Raw genomic sequence first — 19,680 nt, 5'->3', positions numbered from 1 at the left:
CCAATCTTGGTCAAGAACCCAAACCTGCCGTCATTCATTCGTTCTGGACGCATCAGAAAGACGGAGGAGTTCAAGTAACATGGGGTAGAAAGTTGAGGGAAACCTCCTTATATGCAATTCCACATGAAAAGGATTCAGCTCCTGCTGAGCTCTTACCGGTGTCCATCTGCCAGACGTAGACCGAGCCGTCGGAGCACCCCACCACCAAGTAGTCATCCGCCGGGCGCCACTTGATGACTTGGATGGGGAAAAGGTGGCGCGATGCCAACATGATGCACTTCCTCTCCCTGAGGCTGAGCAGGCCGACGGAGTGGTCGCTGGCCACGGAACAAACGCAGTGCTGCACCCGAGTCTGCAGAGGGACAAGAAAACACAGGGGAAGGAGGAACTCAACCGCAGGTTCTGGTAATAATGTTCATGGGAGATCAAAACACAAAGAGCCCAGCTTCTTACACTGCAGTTCTCTGGAGGGACGATCAGCTGGGTGATCTCCCCTCCATGGACGCAGAAGATGTGCTTCATCTCTCCGGTGAAAATGTCCCAAACAATGACGGAAAAGTCCACTCCTCCCGACACCAGTGAGCGCTGGTCGTATCGTGGGGAGACCTGGTACGGGTACAGGACACAGGTCACCTTGTTGCGGTGACCTCGGAGGGTCCGGTGAGGGGGCCACCCTGCAGGAGACGGACAGTTTGTCAATACCTTATAAAGCCTCTTCTCTCTCTCTCTCTCTCTCAGAGTCAAAGGAACGGTTCTACAACATTCCAGCAGATGGATCAAAGCAGTCATGATTAACTCAAAACTGAAAGAACTTATATTACATTAAAGGGGATTAGAAAGAAGCTGGACAAATATAAAGGACTTTCCTTAACTTTGATGACAAACTAACAGAAAATAGAGAGATTCTGAACTACATTTGGGTTGTAATTTAAAGCTGCACTCGTATAGTAAGGACTGTTGTGAAGACAGAAATTCTTAAACTCGTCTGTCTGTTCTTCCGTCTATTCAAGCATCACGTGGATCAATGTGAAGACATTTCACACTGTTTTTGGAATATGAAGGAATCAAAATGGCACATATTTAACCATTTGCTTGGTGGTTTGCCGGCCAAATTGGAGCGTCTTGCAGGCTGGTTTTGGCTCACGGGCCTTATGTTCAACACTCTGCTCTCATGAGTCAGAAATAGGGCCTCACGTTTTATTCGAGAAAAACAGGACCTGATAATGTTTGAACAATCTTTCACAGAAATCCAGTCTGACTTCATCCCATTTCAAAGGAGAAGAAGTCAAATATGTGTATTATCAGTCAATCTTTACACCAACAGGCTTTATTTCAATAAATGGGACAAGATAGTTTTAAAATTATAAAATAGAAAAGTATATTAGGGTTATAAACACGAGCAGTTCAGTAAGTGTGATCAAAAGGATGAAATGCTCTAAACATATAGTTATTAAAATTTTCTCTCAACCAGCACTGTTAGCTGGGATTAGTTCCAGTAGTTAATCTGGGTATCGTGCCAGGATGAAGGGGGAATACAGCCTCTGTTCCACTGCACAGAATGTGACGGGACCGTAAAGCAAAGCATACCCAGACCCCACTCTGTTGTCCGGTTTCACCACAGAGGGTTCAGTTAAAATGTAGGCGGGGTTGTGAACGATGCAGGTACGTGACGTCATTACCAACAGTAGTCTAAGCCTTCTCGGGACCAACGCGGAAGTGGCGGCCGCAAAAAAAAACGAGTTAACAAAACAAGCAAGTGTGCACAACACAGAGTATGTAAACAACAACAGAGGATTTATTTGGCCGATGAGATATTTAAATATTGCAGGCTTATCGGGAGTGACCAATCAGCAGACGACTGCGCTTTGCTCCTTTTTTGCATTTTGCTCCTCCTTATACGACCCATTCTGTAGTGCTGGGTATCCCAACGGAAGGGTAACATCTTTCTGTACCATCCACAACTTTTGCAGTGGGGAAGCATGAAAGCATCACATTCTGTGCAGTGGAAGCGGCTCTTAAAAGCACACACCAGCCCTCGCCGTTTTTTGAAACTGATCAATCTTCTGAACGGGGAATAAGCCTCCTCTCAACACTCACCTCTCCTGAGCATGTGCTCGCCCTGCAGCAGTTGCACGATGGCGGTCTGCGTGGCGGGGACCAGGATGATGCTCCCGTCTTCTCTGCCACAGACCAGGCGGCCCTGAGACGGGATGTACACGCTGGCTGTCACCTGAAGAGAGGCCACAAACACACTGATTTTCTCCACGAAACACACGCAATGTTTGTTAACATCCTTTTCCGACTGGTCCAGTGTTCAGACCTTAATGGGTTGCTCTTTGCCCGGCAGGACGCTGAGCTGGTCGATGATGCCCGAGGACACGGGGGTGAGCTTATCAAACGCCTCCTGCAGACTGACGGTGGAGGACACCTGCAGCTCTGCTCAGAGATGAAACCAGAAAGACTGAAGTGAGCATGGCATGCATCAGCATGGCACAACCAGGGTGGGAATAATAGTTTTACAGTTTTGTAACTCCACTGATGAGGAAGACATTCCTCTGAGGAGGTCGACAATTGGTCAGCCATAGAGTGCAGCCATAGAGCGCAGCAGGGCGGAGTTACGTGATGAGCCTGAACGCATCTCCCATGTATTATTGCATGAAGCTCGTCAACACGTAAAAGTCCATAAAGGAGCCGCGACATTGTTTAAACCACTGGGTTTAAAGTGTGTGGAAAAAAATAGCTTATAGTTCGGAAATTACCGAAAGTTCCGGTACACGCCGTAGGCTACAAAAGAGTCCCAGTACGCTGGGGGGTAAAATTCCAAACGTGCCAGTACTGCGTACAGGTGCATACCGGCCCACCAAAAGGCCTGGGCAGATCAAGATGCTGACTAGACAGCATCTTGCCTAAGGCACACCTGTGCAATGAAATAGGCCTTTTATGTACGTAGAAGAAGTCTTGCACCTTTGAGCTGAGCTCATGAAAAATGGGAGTAGAAACAAGGTGTTTATATTTTTGTTCAGAATATTTACATACACAATATACATGTCACAAAACTGAACTGCAATTAATGTTTCCATGTATCGTGTATTTATGCTCTGCAAACACAATATGACCAAATTTCAAAAAATCTAATTGCAGTTAATCACAATTCTTCCCAAAAAGTAGCACCATGAATTAATTAACCATTCTAACTGATTAACAGTGAAAGAAAGAGATCAGTGTTTTTGAAGAAAGAAACAGGAGTGCGACCATCACCACGCACATGAGGTGGCTATCAGATGAACTGATCTTTTCTTAAACATCCAACCAGTGAGTACCTGTGGAGGATGAGCGCTGCGGCGGGGGTGAGGGGTCGGGGATGTTCCACAGAGACACCCTGCCTGCCGAGTCTCCCTGGATCAGCAGCTTATGGAAAGGCTCCCGCCGGCCAAAGAAGAACCGAGTGACTGGAGGACAGATCAGGAGCTGGAGGATGGAAAGAACAAGTCAACACCCGAGAACTGAAGATCCAATCCCCTTCACAGCTACTATTTCTCTCTTTCTATAACCCTCAAACTGCCATGAAATCATTCACCTCATCTAAAACTGGACACTTTAGCCTCTATGAGCTTCGTTTTGGTTCTGGTTCCAAGCTGAAATGGTTGGTTTTGCTCTCCAGTCCACAAACTGCAATGTCACACAGCAAACTACAGAAAAGCAGAACCACACATCTCAGGATCAGGAGGACTCCACCAAGAAGTAAATAAAAATCATCTTAGAAGAAAGACTGACTGAATCAACCACAGCCCTGCCTTTACTGGGGACGAAAGACACTCAACCCAGTGTGAGGGTCCTCTGGCCTCTCTATGAGTGGCACATGGGGAAGAAAGAGCTCTTCAAACGTACTACCCTGAATATCTGCCTGATTCATATGAATGCATGTTCTCCCTGGTACACCAGTTCTTCTGGTGACTAACTGGGAGGGCTGTGGCTCAGGTGAAGGTCATTTGATCGCCCATGTCACCCTGTCCTAATGTCAAAATATTCTCCACCAAGACAAACTGCTGCTGAAGGAGTGGGTGGCTTAACATGGAAGTCATCTACATCGGTGTGTGGAGCAGAGTCAACCCTCCAGGGGCAAAGGAAGCTCTGGGAATCCCTCAGGCCAAAAGATATGTGCAGAAAACTTCTGTCCTCATCAGACTCTTCGTCTAAGATTACAATTGAGGTGAATTCTAATGTGGATGTGAGCAGAAGCAGTCTATTGGTCGACTCTCACCACAAGATCAGCTATTTTAACTCCCTAGTGTGAGAAAAAAAAATCCCAATCCCAGGAAAAAGAGCTGCTGGCAGATTATGATGATCCTTGGAGGTGATAATGATGAACACTGCGACTACAATGTTTGAAGAGGTGAGCAAGCAGACGATGACTGAGGTGTGTGGTCCGATTGGTTAGTTCAGCTCATCTGAATGCTGTTGGACAGCGGTGAGGGGATGCAAAGTGTCCCCTAATGTCCGATTCTTCTATTTAAACACTCCCTCATGTGAGACATGAAAGGTTAGATCCAACATCAGTGATTGGGCAAATCTAACTTACACCACAGACACAAAGCAAAAACACTAAAATTACACAACTATGTGAAGCACTGATGTTTCCCTCTGACACAGTGTTGCTGGAAAGAGGAAGAGAGCACTAACTTATAAAAGTGAGTTTTTTTTTTAAAACTGTGTCCACGACACGCTAAGGCCTATGATGCCCCACAATTCTCTGCTCTGACTAAACGTGGGAAAATACCAATATATACCATCTCTAGAACTTTTTAATTGCAGTCTGTCTGTAAATCCAAAGGTGGTTCCTGACAAGCAAGGCCCACCCAGCAGCCCCCCAAAAAGAGAGAAAACAAAACAAAAGCAGGCAGCACACAATGAAAAGCCACACAGAGAAAGACCATTTCCTCTAGTCTGTATTCCATACTGGACATAAAATACTGTCCAGGTTGTATTTATATTCCCTGCTAGTTGTGAAGGTGAGCAGCTATTTACAATGAACATTTGAATGATTCTTTTAAAAATTTGCACCAAGTTCTGTCATAATACCTCAAGGACTCAGCGTGTGGTCACTTGGATAAGAAGCATCAGGGACTTTGCATGCATCTTCATCAGTATGAAGACAGATGAGGAGGGTGATGGTGCTTTTTGGAGGAGGAGTTTGGGTTTTAGTGGGAAGAGAGCGTGAAGTCATGTGAACCAGAGTGAGATCAGTAGTCTGTCAAGTCACGCAGGAAGGAAAACCAAGAGTGGAGCGAACTCAACGGGCAGCTTCCGTCCACCGTCATTAGCTCAGCGGCTCACGCTCCTGCTGCCACTCCGGCTGCAAAGTCTCAAAACTTTAAGAAAGCTTCTCCAACGCATAACAACTAATAAAAACAGAATTGCTTTTCAGTTGCTGTTAGTCTGTACTTTCACTTTTTGTTTCTTAAAATCCCCAGAAGTCTATTCTTCTGACTTATGGTGGTGTTCCCCAAGCTATCATTATTATATTGTCATTGTTTTTAGATGGTCTCACTAATATAATATGATGTCTGTTTAAGCTTAAGGTAAACAAAAGTCCAAGCGATAATGTAATAATGTCTGAGTTCCAGTGCTTCTGTATGGCGAGAGTGGGTTTTTGGTCCGGAGAGGGGCTTTCCACATCAGTTCAGCAGTTTCTAAACACTATTTAACATTTAAACCCGCTGGACGCCATCATTTAGACTTCAGACATTTATTGTTCACTTCTCCCGAGGACGCTCATCTCACTTGGTATTTCATTAGCACAGTGAAGTAAGAACGTGAGCCGCTGGGTGAATATCAGTGTTTTGACTGCAGGTCTTATAGTTCACTCCTCTCGTTAAGTTGTCCCATTCTAGCTGAGCTGCAAAGCGGCAAAAATCATTTTCAAACCGTCTCTTCTTCTTAGATCAACATCCAACACCTCGGCTGGGGTTTGTCAGGCCACACAGCTTGATGTCTGGAGATGTAAAAAGGACCAGATCACAGGTTTCCTGCCGTTTATTTTCATATCCTCACATTTATTTGTATTCGTCGTGTGGCTTTTCATTGCTAACGCGGAGCTACAAAAAGTATGGAACTTTTCCACATCTTGTAACGTCGCAGTGACATATGTAAATGTTATTTTATTGGGGGTTCATGTGATCGAGAAACATAACGTGCCACTCGCCAATTGTGAAGTGGAAGGAGAATTCATTAGAAATAAAAAAACATGTAAGTGTGGCGTCTAAAAGTCTTCCTCCCCCCTTAAACCAGAAATACAGTGACAATCGCTGAGCTTTCAGTGAGTATTTGTCACAGTGGAAATCAGTGGCAGAGCCGCTGTCCGTCACTCTCTTGCTCATTTGTAAGCTGTAGCACTATCTGAAAGTCAGCAGCTCTATTGCCATTTTATCAAACTCCTGTTTACTGGAGAGGAAAATCCTACGCATGCACACACACACAACATGCAAACTTCAAAGAGAAAGGTCACAGCCGGTATTTGCACCCGGACCTTCTCGCTGTGAGGCGAGAGCGCTCACCACGATGCCAACATGTGGCACTTCATGAATCTGGTTCTTTTAGGAAGCAATAACACCCAGATTATAGAGCATCTTCCTCCCACTGACTGATGTCACGAGCTGAATGTGTTGTGCGATAATTGAAGGATGTAGTTTCATTGCAGTAACTAGTATTTTAATCCCACTCTTGTACTTTTCACCGGTGTATGTAGTGACTGTAATCAGGCACCAATTCTCAGAAACTTAGTGCGAGAAAATACTTCATATTAACTGAAATACTTTAAGTAACAGGCTAAAACACACTAAACCTCTGCTGTGGCCCTTTCACTGTGCAGTGTGAACATTTAGCTCACATTTCATTTCTAATATTTACCAAAAACATTATGAGTTTATTGTTTTTGTGAATCAATTTTAGCTTTTGCAGCTCAGCCAAGAAGCTGGAACTTTTCTTTTTCCTGCTTTCTGTTTCCAGGATGCATTGTCCACGGGAGGGGTGGGGGGGCTTACAGGCGCCTCTAGAGGCTGGTGTCGGTATAGCACCGCTGGGGTGTAGAGCTCCAAGTCATACCCGCTGGCAGGGAGGCACATCACCTCCACAACCATCTCCTCCTCCTCCTCCTGCTCACCTACCGCTCCTCCCGTCTGAGAGGAGCGAGGAGGTCGAAGGAGGGAGGAGCGCATGGCAGCAATCAAAGGACAGAACAACAAAAACAACTAAATGCACAGACAAGACACGAATAGACAATAAATCATAAATACGCACAGAACAAGGACGAATTAACTCAATAATGATGTGGTCAGTTCAGACACATGGACTGAGAGCGATCGTCAAGATGAAGACCTCAGGTCATTTTCAGTCAATCAAACCTTTGATGATAACGATCGAACCAATACCAGATTGTTGTAGGTCACACTGCTTATGTTTTGTGAGTTGCACTGTATTTTCCTGGAGAGAGGAGGCTAGCCAGCTCGCTCCCGCCTGTCCAGACTCATTTTAAATCATGGAGAGCAAACGGCTCGCTCTGCTCCCAAATGGGCTTGTGAAAAGGTGATACTCCTGTTTCACTGTGAACTCCGAGTCACATCAGGATATGAATCCCTTGCTCATAAATGGACTTATACTATTAATATTTTGGCGTTTTCATCTGGGAAATATGATGTGTGAGTGTTTATGGGCACTGGGAGTGGGGTGTGCCATCAGGTCTCCCACGCTGGCGTGGGTGTGGTTGGACTATGCATCTCCGTGCATTCTGACAGATAAGAGACCTAAAAACAGCGGTCATCACTGTTTAATGTATCTAATAACATTGTGGGGCCTGTAGTGTGGTACCCACAACAACCCATTTCACTTGTATTTAGTCTGAACGTTCGCAAAACTCCAGCGCAACTTACCACTAACTGCCTCTGCTCCGGTCGGACTGTTCCTACACTGGAGCACGTACCTCTGTTGGAACAGTATTTCACCCGTCTGACAGCAGATGGCTCAGTCCAGTGTATGTAGGGTTGCACTATTTGTATATTTACATGGTGGGGAATTGTTGAAGGTTCAAATAATGCAGTGTACACAGCAAGATGGTGCCGGTGTATGTGGCTCGCCGTCTGTTGCATTCAGTTTTTCTTGTATTTTGAAAGTTGTTTTTTTTTAATACTTGACACTCTAAATTTTATCATATTTCTTTACATGAAATCTGAAGAAATAGATTTTTTATTTTTAAAGAAAAAATAATTGTATTATTCAACATTAACTTTTTTGGGTAAATGTGCTGAAAGTTGTGAAATCCTCTCTACCATGTTTCTGTTCTCTGGGCGAGAGCCTGTCACATCAATCTGCACACCATTTAGCATGTCGTTGATGCTAAGATCACTGCTAACAATAACAAAAGTTGTTTTTCACTGCTGAAACATTCTTTTCTTAACTCAGTTCTCAGACTCTCTGACTAAACTGACGAGAGCAGAAGCTTTTATTGAGGACAAAACAATGTAGAGACTGATATAAACTGATCTCACTGTCGTGTCAGACGCAGTGCGACTCGTCCATGTGTCTGAAGTCAACCCCGATCACAATATGTCTACTCTAATCACAGACAAAATGGAACAGAGGCAGTAAAACACAAATGCACACAGAAAGAAAAGTACATTTACTATTTATAATATTGTCATGATGGTGTCCGCTTCGCCTTAATCGAGTGAGTTCACTCAAAGTCGAACCAAATCAGTGAGACGATTGCTTTTCTGAGACTCTAACACCTCAGAAAAGCTGAAGTTGATGGAAAACTGGATTTTCCTGAGCTCCGACACCAACTCCACCAGTCACCACTTCTACGCCTCCTCAGACGAAGCTTCAGCATCACCACAAGCATAAATGTGCCGTATTATATCTTTTACAGTTTAACCGGCATGATTTCTCATGGGTAATTAGGGAAAATAAATCATTTTCTTTATGATGAACACAACACTATAAGCCAATTAGATTGTGAGTAAGAACAAGAAGCATGGCGGAAAGTGCTGCTAAATTAGGCAAAATGTGAACGCGTTCAGATTTTAAAACTGTATTTTCCTTCTTTATAAACATTTCTTGGTGTTATTAACTGTTGGCGATAGATAAATTGAATCTGCTGTGAGACAGTAACTTAACCAGCTTCTGATAGTGGTCAATAGATAGTTTGAGCTGTGACGTGTGGTTCAGTCTGCGGTTATTGATCATGTTTGAAAGCTTCAGATGTGTTTCTGCGCGCAGACCCCTGACCTGTTTGTCTGAGCGGTCTGCGATGCTGTAGACCAGCGGAGGGATCGAGCCTTCCTTTGTTTTCCCCACGTCGCTGCGGAAATGTTCGCTTGCAGGGAGACAGCTGGAAAACACACAAGCGTGAGGAGTTCAGTCATCAGTCCAGACCGGTGTCATCACTGGAACACTTCCCGACATGGGAAGTCCATCTGTGCCGATCCAACAGTCATCAAACTCCAGGTTACGGCGAGGTGAATTCTATGCAGCATATTTACAGCATATTTAAACACATTTATGGTGTTTTTATTCAAATATCTACTATGAAAACTCCTAACTTCTGTGAATTAATTAGAATTAATGTAAAACAACAAATATAGCATTTTAAAAACAATTAATTCCTTTTTTTAAATTGTCTGACTGGTTATGAAACTTGCATCCATATAGCGCTTTTATGGAGACCTTCGTATCATGAGGCGAGAGCACCAACCATTGCCCCGCCGTGCAGCAACTTATTCATATCAAAATATATCAGTACATACCATCTGTGACCACTAGATGTCACTGTGTGACGGCAGAATGCTGCTATAGTACCACTTATAGATAGTAATGGTGGTTTTTAAATATGTGGCCTCACACGGCTTATAGAAACATCTAGAAACATAAACCAATCAAATAAATGGAAATGGTTTGTTTTTGTCTGTGTACCTCCTCTGTAAAGAGAAACAACAGTGAGGTGTGAGTAGTGAGGTGTGAGTGGTGAGGCGTGAGGTGTGAGGCGTGAGGTGTGAGGTGTGAGCAGCTCACCTGGCCGGGAGTTTGTAGATGAAACTGCAGCCGTCTTCAGTCCAGATGATAACTTTGTCTGCAGCAATGAATTCTCCTCCAGTCCACAGCTGATCGCTGTCACTGGCCACCGAGCACAGCAGGGAGTAATCCCCGGCATCAAACACCTGACACACACAGACCCACACACACACACACTAACTTAGATAAACTAGCAATGATAATGATTATTGGGATGATGATCTGACTTGCAACTACTCAAAGTATAGTATGTACTTTTTCCCCCAATTCTAACCTGACAAACATGTTTTCCTCCCTTCAGCTGCATCAGCAGGTTTCACAGCAGCAGATTATGTTTTCTGTTCATTCTTGTTGAAAATTGAAATCATGGCATGAAATATGATCTCTTGTCATAAAAGCAGTTTTGAGGATATTTTGAATGAGTGCAGCAACAGAAAAGTAAAGCCCCCTATAGAATAGTATTAATAGACACATTCAGGTAACTTCAATTTACTCTCATGAAGATTTATTCGATTTCTCCTGTTAATTGTTCTGCATTTATTTCAACTCAGCATTTTATGGAGATATCTTGTTTTAAAGTGAAAAGAGAAAAGACTCTGACACTTTAATCTTTTCCATTAACTCTGTCTGGGAGGGCAAGAGACTGGATAGGAGTGGAGAAGCTTTTTGACAGGTAGGTTATTGTACATGCATGATTTAGGAAAGTGTTCTCCATTTTGTTTAAGACAAATAATAATTTTAAAGCAGTTCAGCTTCCTGCACAAGATGTTTATTGATGTCCCAGAAGGACTGTGACATGTGTACAGTATTTATCATTTGTTGGTGGTGTATCAGATTTTCAGCTCTTTCAAATTGTGACGCGAGACCATTTCTTTTGTTTGTATTTCAGGTGTCCACTCCGGAAGTCCAGGACTTGAGGTGTGTCCTTGTTTGAGAGTGTGCTGAACCTCGGACCCTGGGAACTCACCCTCCAGTACTTGGAGCAGACCACCAGCAGGCTGCTCTGAGTGAAGGTGCAGAAGGAGATGCTCTGGCAGCCCTGACAGTAGATGGGCTTGGATTCCTCCTCGAACACTGGGTCAAGGTCCTGAGAGCACAATGCACTCATTTCAGGCTGTTATCCATGTCTCTCTGTTCATGTCTTAGTTCCTTCTGTCCATTATACTCTTGACTGGGCATTTTTGGACATTTCAAAAGGTGATAAATAGTTCAGTTTCATCATCTGATGCAATTGTTTTCAGCACGACAGCATCTGTGCGGTGGTGTACCTGCATCTTGTTGACCTCAGCTGTTATGATCCAGACCTTCAGGATGCCCGTCACCGACACAGCCACCACAGTGTCCTCTGAGGGCAGACAAACCACTCCCATTAACAGTTAGAAAGGCTGCACGGGGACACGCATTCAACTGACACTTATGGGTTAGGTATTGGCATCAATCTGGTGTTACGTTAGTTATGTTATTCGTCACAATACAGGCGTTATGATTCTATATATTATGTAACGCAAAGCTGTGTTAACAATACTAGTATCTACATATCATTTATAAAAGCCATAAGATCAATAAATTGACATCCAACAGTAACACGTGTGTTTCCTCTCAAATGGGAAACATTTAAAAAGGACTTCCCCATTCAGCCTCTAGGTGGAAGCACACCAGGATAACGAGCATCCGATGAGTGAATCGAGAAAGATTGAAACGATGCAGACAAACTCAATTAAAATTTAGTTTTTAAAAACAGTTTCTATTAATCGACGACTATGAGTTATAATATCACATTATGTTCATTTCATTTCTTTATTTGTACAGGAACAACTATGGAGCATAAATTATTGTCACAGACAATTAGAGCCTGAACTGATTTCCAAGTCCACAATGTGCTGAAGTGCCTTCTTGTGTTAAATACTACAGTTTTTAGGGTTCCATGCCAGCATCATTATGTGCACATCAAAATAATAACAGAAGTAAGAATAAACTTTGTTTTTATCAAAAATGTGATTATTCAGCTGCTCCCTGGGCAGTGGGAGCCAAGAGGTTAGAGAAGCAGACTTGGGGTCGGGAGTTCACAAGTTCAAATCACACAGCTGACTGAGCATGACCCTTGACCCCCCCCCCCATCAACTCCCTGGAGCGCCATAATGTGGCAGCACCTCCGCATCCTAGAAATAGGATTGGTCAATGCGGAAAAAAAGGAATTTGCCCAAGCAGATTTTTAAAAAATGTGATTACCGTAATTTCCAGACTATAAGCTGCTACTTTTCACACGCTTTGAACCCTGAGGCTTATACAATGACGCGGTTAATTTATGGATTTTTACGGGTTAACGGGCTTCATGCCAACAGATTCTACTTTAGCATGTAGATACATGTTTTGAGTGCTCTGCTTCTCCAAACCTTGCCCTAAGTGATATTTCTGCTCTTGGTGACTTCGTCTTGCGCTGCTTTCCGTGGTACAGAACTCCAGCAGCTGACGGCCGTGAGTGATGCGTTCAGGTGCATCACGTAAAGCCGCCATGCTGGAGCCCGTGGCTGAGAAATCTTCCTCCTCATAATCACAATCACCAAATAACTGATAAAATACTTTATCAACCGAGATAAAACCCTGTGATTGTGTATTTCTTACACTTACACACACACACACACACACACACAGTGTGTGCAGGAATTTCCAGAACTATGATTAGATTAGACGAGATTTGCTGGAATTGATGAAAATATGAATAATCCCCGTATTCTCGCAGTGAAATTCCAGCCCTGTTATAATGTGGACACCTGCAGCTTATCGTCAAGTGCGGCATTTATATGTACTTGCAGGTGCGGCTTATATCCAGGTGCGCTCAATAGCCCGGAAAATACGGTAGTTTAATAGATTAGTTTAGTTTTAATCAGTTTTGAAAAGTGATGCCGTTCCTGTGGGATTCTATATCCTTGTTCCCGCTGCACATTATGACAGGGCACAGTAAGGCAAAGCGCACTCTGTTGCGCGGTTCTACGGCAGAGGGTACTGTTAAAATGTAGGCGGGGTTGTGAACGGTCATGTAACAACGCAGGTACTTCACATTATTACGCAACAGTACACGAGGGACCAGCGCGGAACGTATTTGTTACGGCGCTGCTCAGGCGCCCGAGCAAAGCCTTGAGCCTCAGTTCTCTGCGACACAGCTTGGAAAAGTTTCTCGTTCTAAGCAGCAGCGTCCATCTCCCGCTGAATCTCCTGCTTTCCTGTTAGGGAGAGGAGCGTCTGCACCTCGTCGGAACACCAGGGGGTAGTACCAGTGCAGTCATTTCAATTAACCCAGTTATCTAAACGACCAGCGTGCGCAAAATGGTGTATGAGAACAACAACATGAAGGTTTACGGCAGATGTGATATCTTAATATTGCTGCTTGTTAAGAGTGACGATTGTCACTGACCAATCCGCAGACGGCTGCGCTGTCGCTCCTCTTTATAGAACCGTAACGATGTGCTCGCTCCCTGAACGGAAGGGTTACAAAAAAGTGGTAACGGTTTGGTGTGGCACTTTCAGCCGCTGCTTTTGTCAGTGGAAACACACAAAAACCTGTACCGTCCCATACCATACCATACCATACTGGCCCATACTACACAGTGGAAACGAGGCTTAACACTGGCTTGAAAACTGCTCAGTCATGAATGTATTTATTGTCCATAATGTGCTTCTAAAGGTCAGTTTTTTCAGGATTAGTGCAGGTAAATGTCTGGTGACCCTCCCCTGTTTCCCACCTTGTGTGCGGTGAGATCGAATGATGCTCATGGAGCTGATCCAGTCGGGGGAAATCTTGGACACCAGCGAGTAGAGGACCTCCAGGCTGGTGGCGTCCACCACAAGGATTTCGGGGTAATGACCATTGCAGAGGAGCCGTCCCTCCCTCTGAGTGCCGATGGTGAACTGATAAAACTGGAAGAAGATGGCGACAGGAAGATTTTTAATAAACGACCTGATATCTACAGAATAATGTCCTAACAGCCAACAACGTAATACCTGCCAATATTGTATTCTTTTTAAACGTAACAAAGCGAATAATGAATCAATATGCTGATGATGCCATCCACTACATCAACAGTATTTTTGATGAGCAAAATGCACAAAACCTGCCGAAGAATTTTTTTTCCTTTTCTAGAGATGCAGTCTTAGAAGGAGGAGGAGGAGGAGTTTGTGTCTGAACAATATAGAATGAGAGAAGGCTGAGTGAGACGCATCACATTGTCCCTGACCTGCTTCCACTCAGTCCTCACAGGTTGTTATTGCAGCGTTTCAGTCACGGCGTACACGTTGAAGTCAGTGTGTAACGTTACCTGGATCCCGGTGTGAGCACAGGCCAGCTTGGTGAACTCAATGCAGCGTCCATCGTTCACGTCCCACAAACACATCTCCCTGTGGACGTGGACAAACCGATATCAGTGTGTGTGTGTGTGTGTGTGTGTGTGTGTGTGTGTGTGTGTGTGTGTGTGCGTGTGCAAGTGCGTGTGCGTGTGTGTGTGTGTGTGTGTGTGTGTTACCCGCTCTCAGACGCGCTGACGATGTACTGCTTGTCGCTGCTGGCGCTGGCTTTGGACAGACAGGTGATGGAGGCTGTGTGACCGAACAACATGGCCCGGGGACAAATCTGAGCAGAGGGGAGAGAATCAACATTTGACCAACTTCTGGCCAACGTTTATTGGCGAGTTGTTTTGTTTCAGACTTTCCTTACTGGGATGTGTTTAACCTGATTGTTTCTGTGTGGTTTGGGAACCCACGGGTTTCTGGTGTTGAATTTGAAAAGGCAGAACTCTTTTTGGGATTATTTGCTGAGCTGTTGTTTTAAAACTGTGTTCAGACTTCGTCACTGAATGATTTTTTGGTGGGGTTAATCTTATTTTCTATTACTAGTTTCAAACCACATTTTACTGTGTTTTGGAAGTTTTGAGGTGATAAGTAGCTTCTGTTTGATTTCTCTTATGATGATCACCATGTGCTTCCTTGGAATGTGACTTTCTACTGATTTCAAACCAACTTTAAGTCACAGTTCAAACTGATTTCCAAAGCGATTGGACACTCGGAGTGTGTCCTCCTGCCAGCCTGATCGAGAGGAGATCAGTCCAGGTCCGCGGTACCTTGAGCTCTGACGTCATGTCCCAGAGGCAGATCTGCCCATCGTGGCAGCCGGTGATGATGGTGTTGAAGTCGTCCATCACCAGCAGGCTGCTGATGCAGTGGGTGGGCGCCGTGCGTCCCCAGAGCACTATGGGTAAAACCAAGTTGTTCCCGGACATGGTGGTGATCAGTCTGGTGGGAAAGAAGGATGAGGAGGTTCGATTTTATTGAATTAAAAGCTGATGTAAAGGTAAACCAGGCAATGACACAGAAGGAAATACTGTCGATATATCTATGCATGTAAGAGATGGCAGCAGTATTTATTTCCTTACACACAGTTTGTCACACAAATCCGTTGTTTGTCCATTTCTCATATCTTGCATCCATAGTACACGGTGCAAAGTCTTGCTATTTTTGATATACTTACTTTCTTTTGTATAGTTCACCATATCTTCAGCATTACTATAATCAATTCATTTTGGAATTTAAGCTTCTTTTACACCGAATGGTAGTGATCCTAAGACACAGTAGAGCAGGCCCCTTGCCCCACTTCCAGACCCATATTGGATCTTCAGTTATCCATAGATTGAGAACAAAGTTCGGCTGCCCAATAATAGTTCCTTAGATTTTGCTGAGGCGCTAACAATGTCTTCAATTTAATTTTTGCCTTTTTCTTTTGCCTGATGGTTTCCAGCCTTTTAAAAGGTGGAGCCAGGGATCCTAACTGGAAGTGACTGGAACAGGAACAAGTCTTGGCAGGATGTTCATTCTGATGGTTTCCACCCTCCCAATGAGAGTCGAGGCTAAATCAGACCATCGATCCAGATCTTTTTTTAATGTCCTTTATCAGTTTTCCGTAGTTTGCCTCATATAACTGAGACATTAGGAGTAATAAAAACAATGAGGTATCTAAACCCTTTGTCACTTCCTTATAAATTTAACCTTTTCTTTAAACTCTGCTGGACATTTAACTGAAATCGTCAGAGTAATTGATTTGTTTCAAATTGTCAAACATATCCTGAAATGTTTCCGTATTCTCTGAGATTATCTAACAGGCCTGGTACCGATAGGGTTGGATCATTCAAAAGCATTAACAAATCATCTGCAAACACTGATATTCTGTGTTCCACTCCTCCTTCATCCCTTATTCCCAATATATGATAGTTCTGTCCTTTTGATTCAGCCAATGGTTTGATGTATACAGCAAACAACAGTGGATTCGACCAATCAGCTTGTCTGACTCCTCTCGTGAGTAAGAAGAAATCCGAGCAACAACTCTGATCCCTGAGTTTGGGTCCTTGTATATTATTTTTAATATATAATATAAAATTCTGTTGGAACCCAAAAGCTGATCTGGTATAAAGAAAGCTCCTTTTCACCCAGTCGAACCCCTTTTGTGCATCAAGGTTAAGTATCATAGAGGCCTGAGGTTTGTATCTTGAACTGGATATTTTATTCAATATTCTAATGGTGTTTGTTCCCTGGCTACTTGGAATAAATCCAGTTTGGTCCACTTTAATAAGTGATGTGTTTTTGCTGATATAACTGTAAGAATCTTTAAATGATCAGAGTAAGCTCACTGGTCTAAATCCTTCACAGAGTCGGATCTGTTCCTTCCTCATGTAAGACTGATATGATGGCTTCTGCGCTTCAAATCTTAGGAGGGTCTCCGGATGTTAAATACTTCAGACAGTACACATGTAATCTCCTCTTTAAAACATTTATAGAATTCCCCAAGGATCCCATCTGTCCCACGCGATTTATTGTATTTAAGAGTTTTGATAGAATCCTGTATTTCCTGATGAGAACTTGACCGAATCATTTCAGACGCTTCTTGTCTTGACCAGGTTGGTAGATTGATTTTATTGTATTTTTTTAAAGGTTTACAGTTTAAGGTATCGTGATCATTGTGATCAGATTCAGAGTCATTGCCTACATTTTTATAATAACGTGCAAAGGTCTCAGTAATTTCTTTGGGTTTTACTTTAGTTTGTTTAGATACAATAGTGCTTGATTCGTGACATTATTGTATTTGCTTGGGCCTTTCTAAGTTGGAATGCTAGTAAGTGACAACCTCTATTAGCCTTTTCGTAGTTTCTATAACTTATATAAAGGTCGGGACGATTCTGCTTTAACTGTTAAAAGTACATGTTTGCTTTTAGCTCATTATGGTCTCATCTAATGTTCCATCTCCAGTTCTTTAATCGTACTCTCCAATTCTCTTTGTTATTTTTTAGTCAAGCTTTCCCCAGTTTAGAGGATATTTCTAATATTTTCCCTGGATACACTGCGTTACGTCCCTCCCGTAATCTCGATGGTGTTACCTCACCATTGGAAATTCTACTTTAAATTGTGTTTCATTTATTTTACTGAGCTTTCACTGGATAGAATAGAGACATTCATTCCAGTATATTTTAAAAAGAGATCATTCCCTGTATCCAGCTAGTGTAATAGGTGCGTTATCACTTACAGTTATGGTTTCTATTCCACAGTTCTGGGGCCTCATTTATAAAACATTGCGTAGGATCCATACTAAAAGTGTAGGTGAACCTCACCTCTCACAACAGGCGCAGCAACAGCTAAAAAACTTAACTATGAATCAGATATCTCCATCATGTTTCAGACAGGGGATGAATGATTGCAAAGCTGGAAGCGCTCCACCTCAGGAAGCAGAATTCAGCTGACTGATCTTGCTGCTACGCTGCAGCTCGTGCTGCTTGACTCCAGCACCTGGGTCGAGCTGGTGACAAGAGTCGTTCTACGTTCATGAAAACATGCAGGATACCGAGACCCCGGGTTTGGTGTGGCACTTTCAGCCGTTGGAGGTCACTGCTCTATTGGATAAGGTGGAACGGGATATTTGCATCATGGAAGTTCATGGAAGTTCAGCCAGCAAATCTAAAACAAATGCATGATATATTAATTCAATATGGATCAAAGTCTCTGAGGAACGTTTACGGCACCTTCTTGAATCTCTGCCACCAAGAATTGAGGCTTTCCAGTCTAATAAAGTGTAATAAAGTAATACTGTGTCGAGTGAGCATTCTTCTAGTTTAACTCCAGCATAAGATTTCACGAGTGAGAGCCGAATGAAACTTGGAGAATTGAACCATTACTACCAAGAAAAGCCTTCAGGGCCTCAATGTGATCTCTGGCGCCTTGAAACTGCAGGTTGGGAACCGCTGGTCTGGCACCAGCTCTGCACTGCATCAAGGCATGCTAATGATGCTGTTAACACAAAGTCACAACCCAAAAAAAAAAAAATGATGGCAGGTTTTTCATTACGTCAGTGTTCAAACTGTCGCGCCACTCCAGAGCAGAGTCAGCTGTGGGCGTCACTGCTGTAAATACACCACGAGAGAGAGTCACGACTCTCAGATCTGCCAACAAGACACACATTCAAACTGGAAATAAATAAAATAAACAGCAACAAACAGCACATACACACCCCACCTTTTACACATAGGCTGAAATGATCAGCCCTCATCATGCAGGATCAGTGCTGTGCAGCACTTCACTGATTCCTCTCAATGTCAGCGTTTCTCTTCACATGCAGGGCCTCATTGGCAGACAACAGTGGGACCAGAGGAGGGATGAACTGTGCAGCTTCCTCACATTAAACCAGAGGAGAGATGAACTGTGCAGCCTCGTCACAGGTGCTAATGCTAATACTAAGCTATAACCGCAATGATACCACTTCCGGAATTAGCATCGAGGGTAACAGAACCAAAACAAAATGTCATAAAACTGATCCCACGTACCGGCGACACCAATCCTACTGGAACATTCCCCTCTGGGAGGAAGGTGTGTCAATGAACGTTCCCCTCGGTACTGGAAAAAAACCGGAGTCAATCCCTTTTTTGTGATATTTCACCTTCTCGTCCTCCAGAAGCTGCGGACTGTTCAGTCAGCTGATCCAACGCTCTTCTTCTACTGGGGAATTTACAGCAGGCTGCGTAGCCTCAAAATGAGAGAGCGCCGTTTTACTGCGCACCGTGCAGCAGCGCCCTCTGCAGGCCGTGGTGAGAAAGACAAAAATAAAGACGACTAACGAAAAAAAACGTTTGGTTTGTTGTTTTCAAATGTTCAGTTTGAAGGACTGACAGCTATCAACAAAAATACAAAATAGACATATATTATGACATTGTCTAGCTTTATTTTCTTCCTTCCCTTTCCTTATACAGCAATTACTGTTACTATTGAATAAAATAGAATAGAATAGAATAATCAATTGCTAGCATTCCTCCAGACAGAAAAGAATATTAATATGATATAATATAGAATTATATTTTCACATAACAATAAAATATCAACTAAGATAATAAAAAAAAATATATATACAAATATGTTCAAGGCTTTACAGTGAGAAAATAGTTTTTCCACAATTCAAATAATCAGACCTCACTGCAGAATTTAAATCCTTATAACTGATTTTCTTTCATTTTGAAAGGATTTATTTAAAATATCCATAAAATAGTGTTGCTTTTATTTTTTGATACCGGAAATGACACTGTGCTTTTAGCGTAT

The 19,680-nt window shown here is 43.2% G+C and overlaps 1 protein-coding gene across 3 annotated transcripts in view; it reads right to left on the bottom strand.

Moving 5' to 3' along the window:
- Nucleotides 1-19,088, bottom strand: part of wdr7 (WD repeat domain 7) — a 124,370-nt gene extending 105,282 nt beyond the window's left edge. For 2 of the 3 annotated variants that reach the window (XM_080477221.1, XM_080477222.1), the window contains exons 1-14: nt 18,915-19,088; nt 15,174-15,345; nt 14,580-14,686; nt 14,376-14,454; nt 13,803-13,977; nt 11,331-11,407; nt 11,030-11,149; nt 10,063-10,208; nt 9,280-9,382; nt 3,321-3,468; nt 2,321-2,436; nt 2,098-2,230; nt 454-674; nt 157-352 (exon numbers count right to left, since the gene is read on the bottom strand). In XM_080477221.1, coding sequence (XP_080333347.1) covers nt 157-352; nt 454-674; nt 2,098-2,230; nt 2,321-2,436; nt 3,321-3,468; nt 9,280-9,382; nt 10,063-10,208; nt 11,030-11,149; nt 11,331-11,407; nt 13,803-13,977; nt 14,376-14,454; nt 14,580-14,686; nt 15,174-15,332 — 1,780 coding nt within the window. In that variant the 5' untranslated portion in view covers nt 15,333-15,345; nt 18,915-19,088. The remainder of the gene's footprint in view (nt 1-156; nt 353-453; nt 675-2,097; nt 2,231-2,320; nt 2,437-3,320; nt 3,469-9,279; nt 9,383-10,062; nt 10,209-11,029; nt 11,150-11,330; nt 11,408-13,802; nt 13,978-14,375; nt 14,455-14,579; nt 14,687-15,173; nt 15,346-18,914) is intronic. The other variant, XM_080477223.1, reaches the window with a different exon arrangement.
- Nucleotides 19,089-19,680: the final 592 nt, after the last annotated feature.

The sequence above is a fragment of the Lipophrys pholis genome (genome assembly GCF_963383615.2).
Source record: "Lipophrys pholis genome assembly, chromosome: 12".
NCBI classification, from domain to species: Eukaryota; Metazoa; Chordata; class Actinopteri; order Blenniiformes; family Blenniidae; genus Lipophrys; species Lipophrys pholis.
The sequence above is the reverse complement of the archived record's forward strand: the minus strand, read 5'-3'. Positions and strand labels throughout refer to the sequence as shown.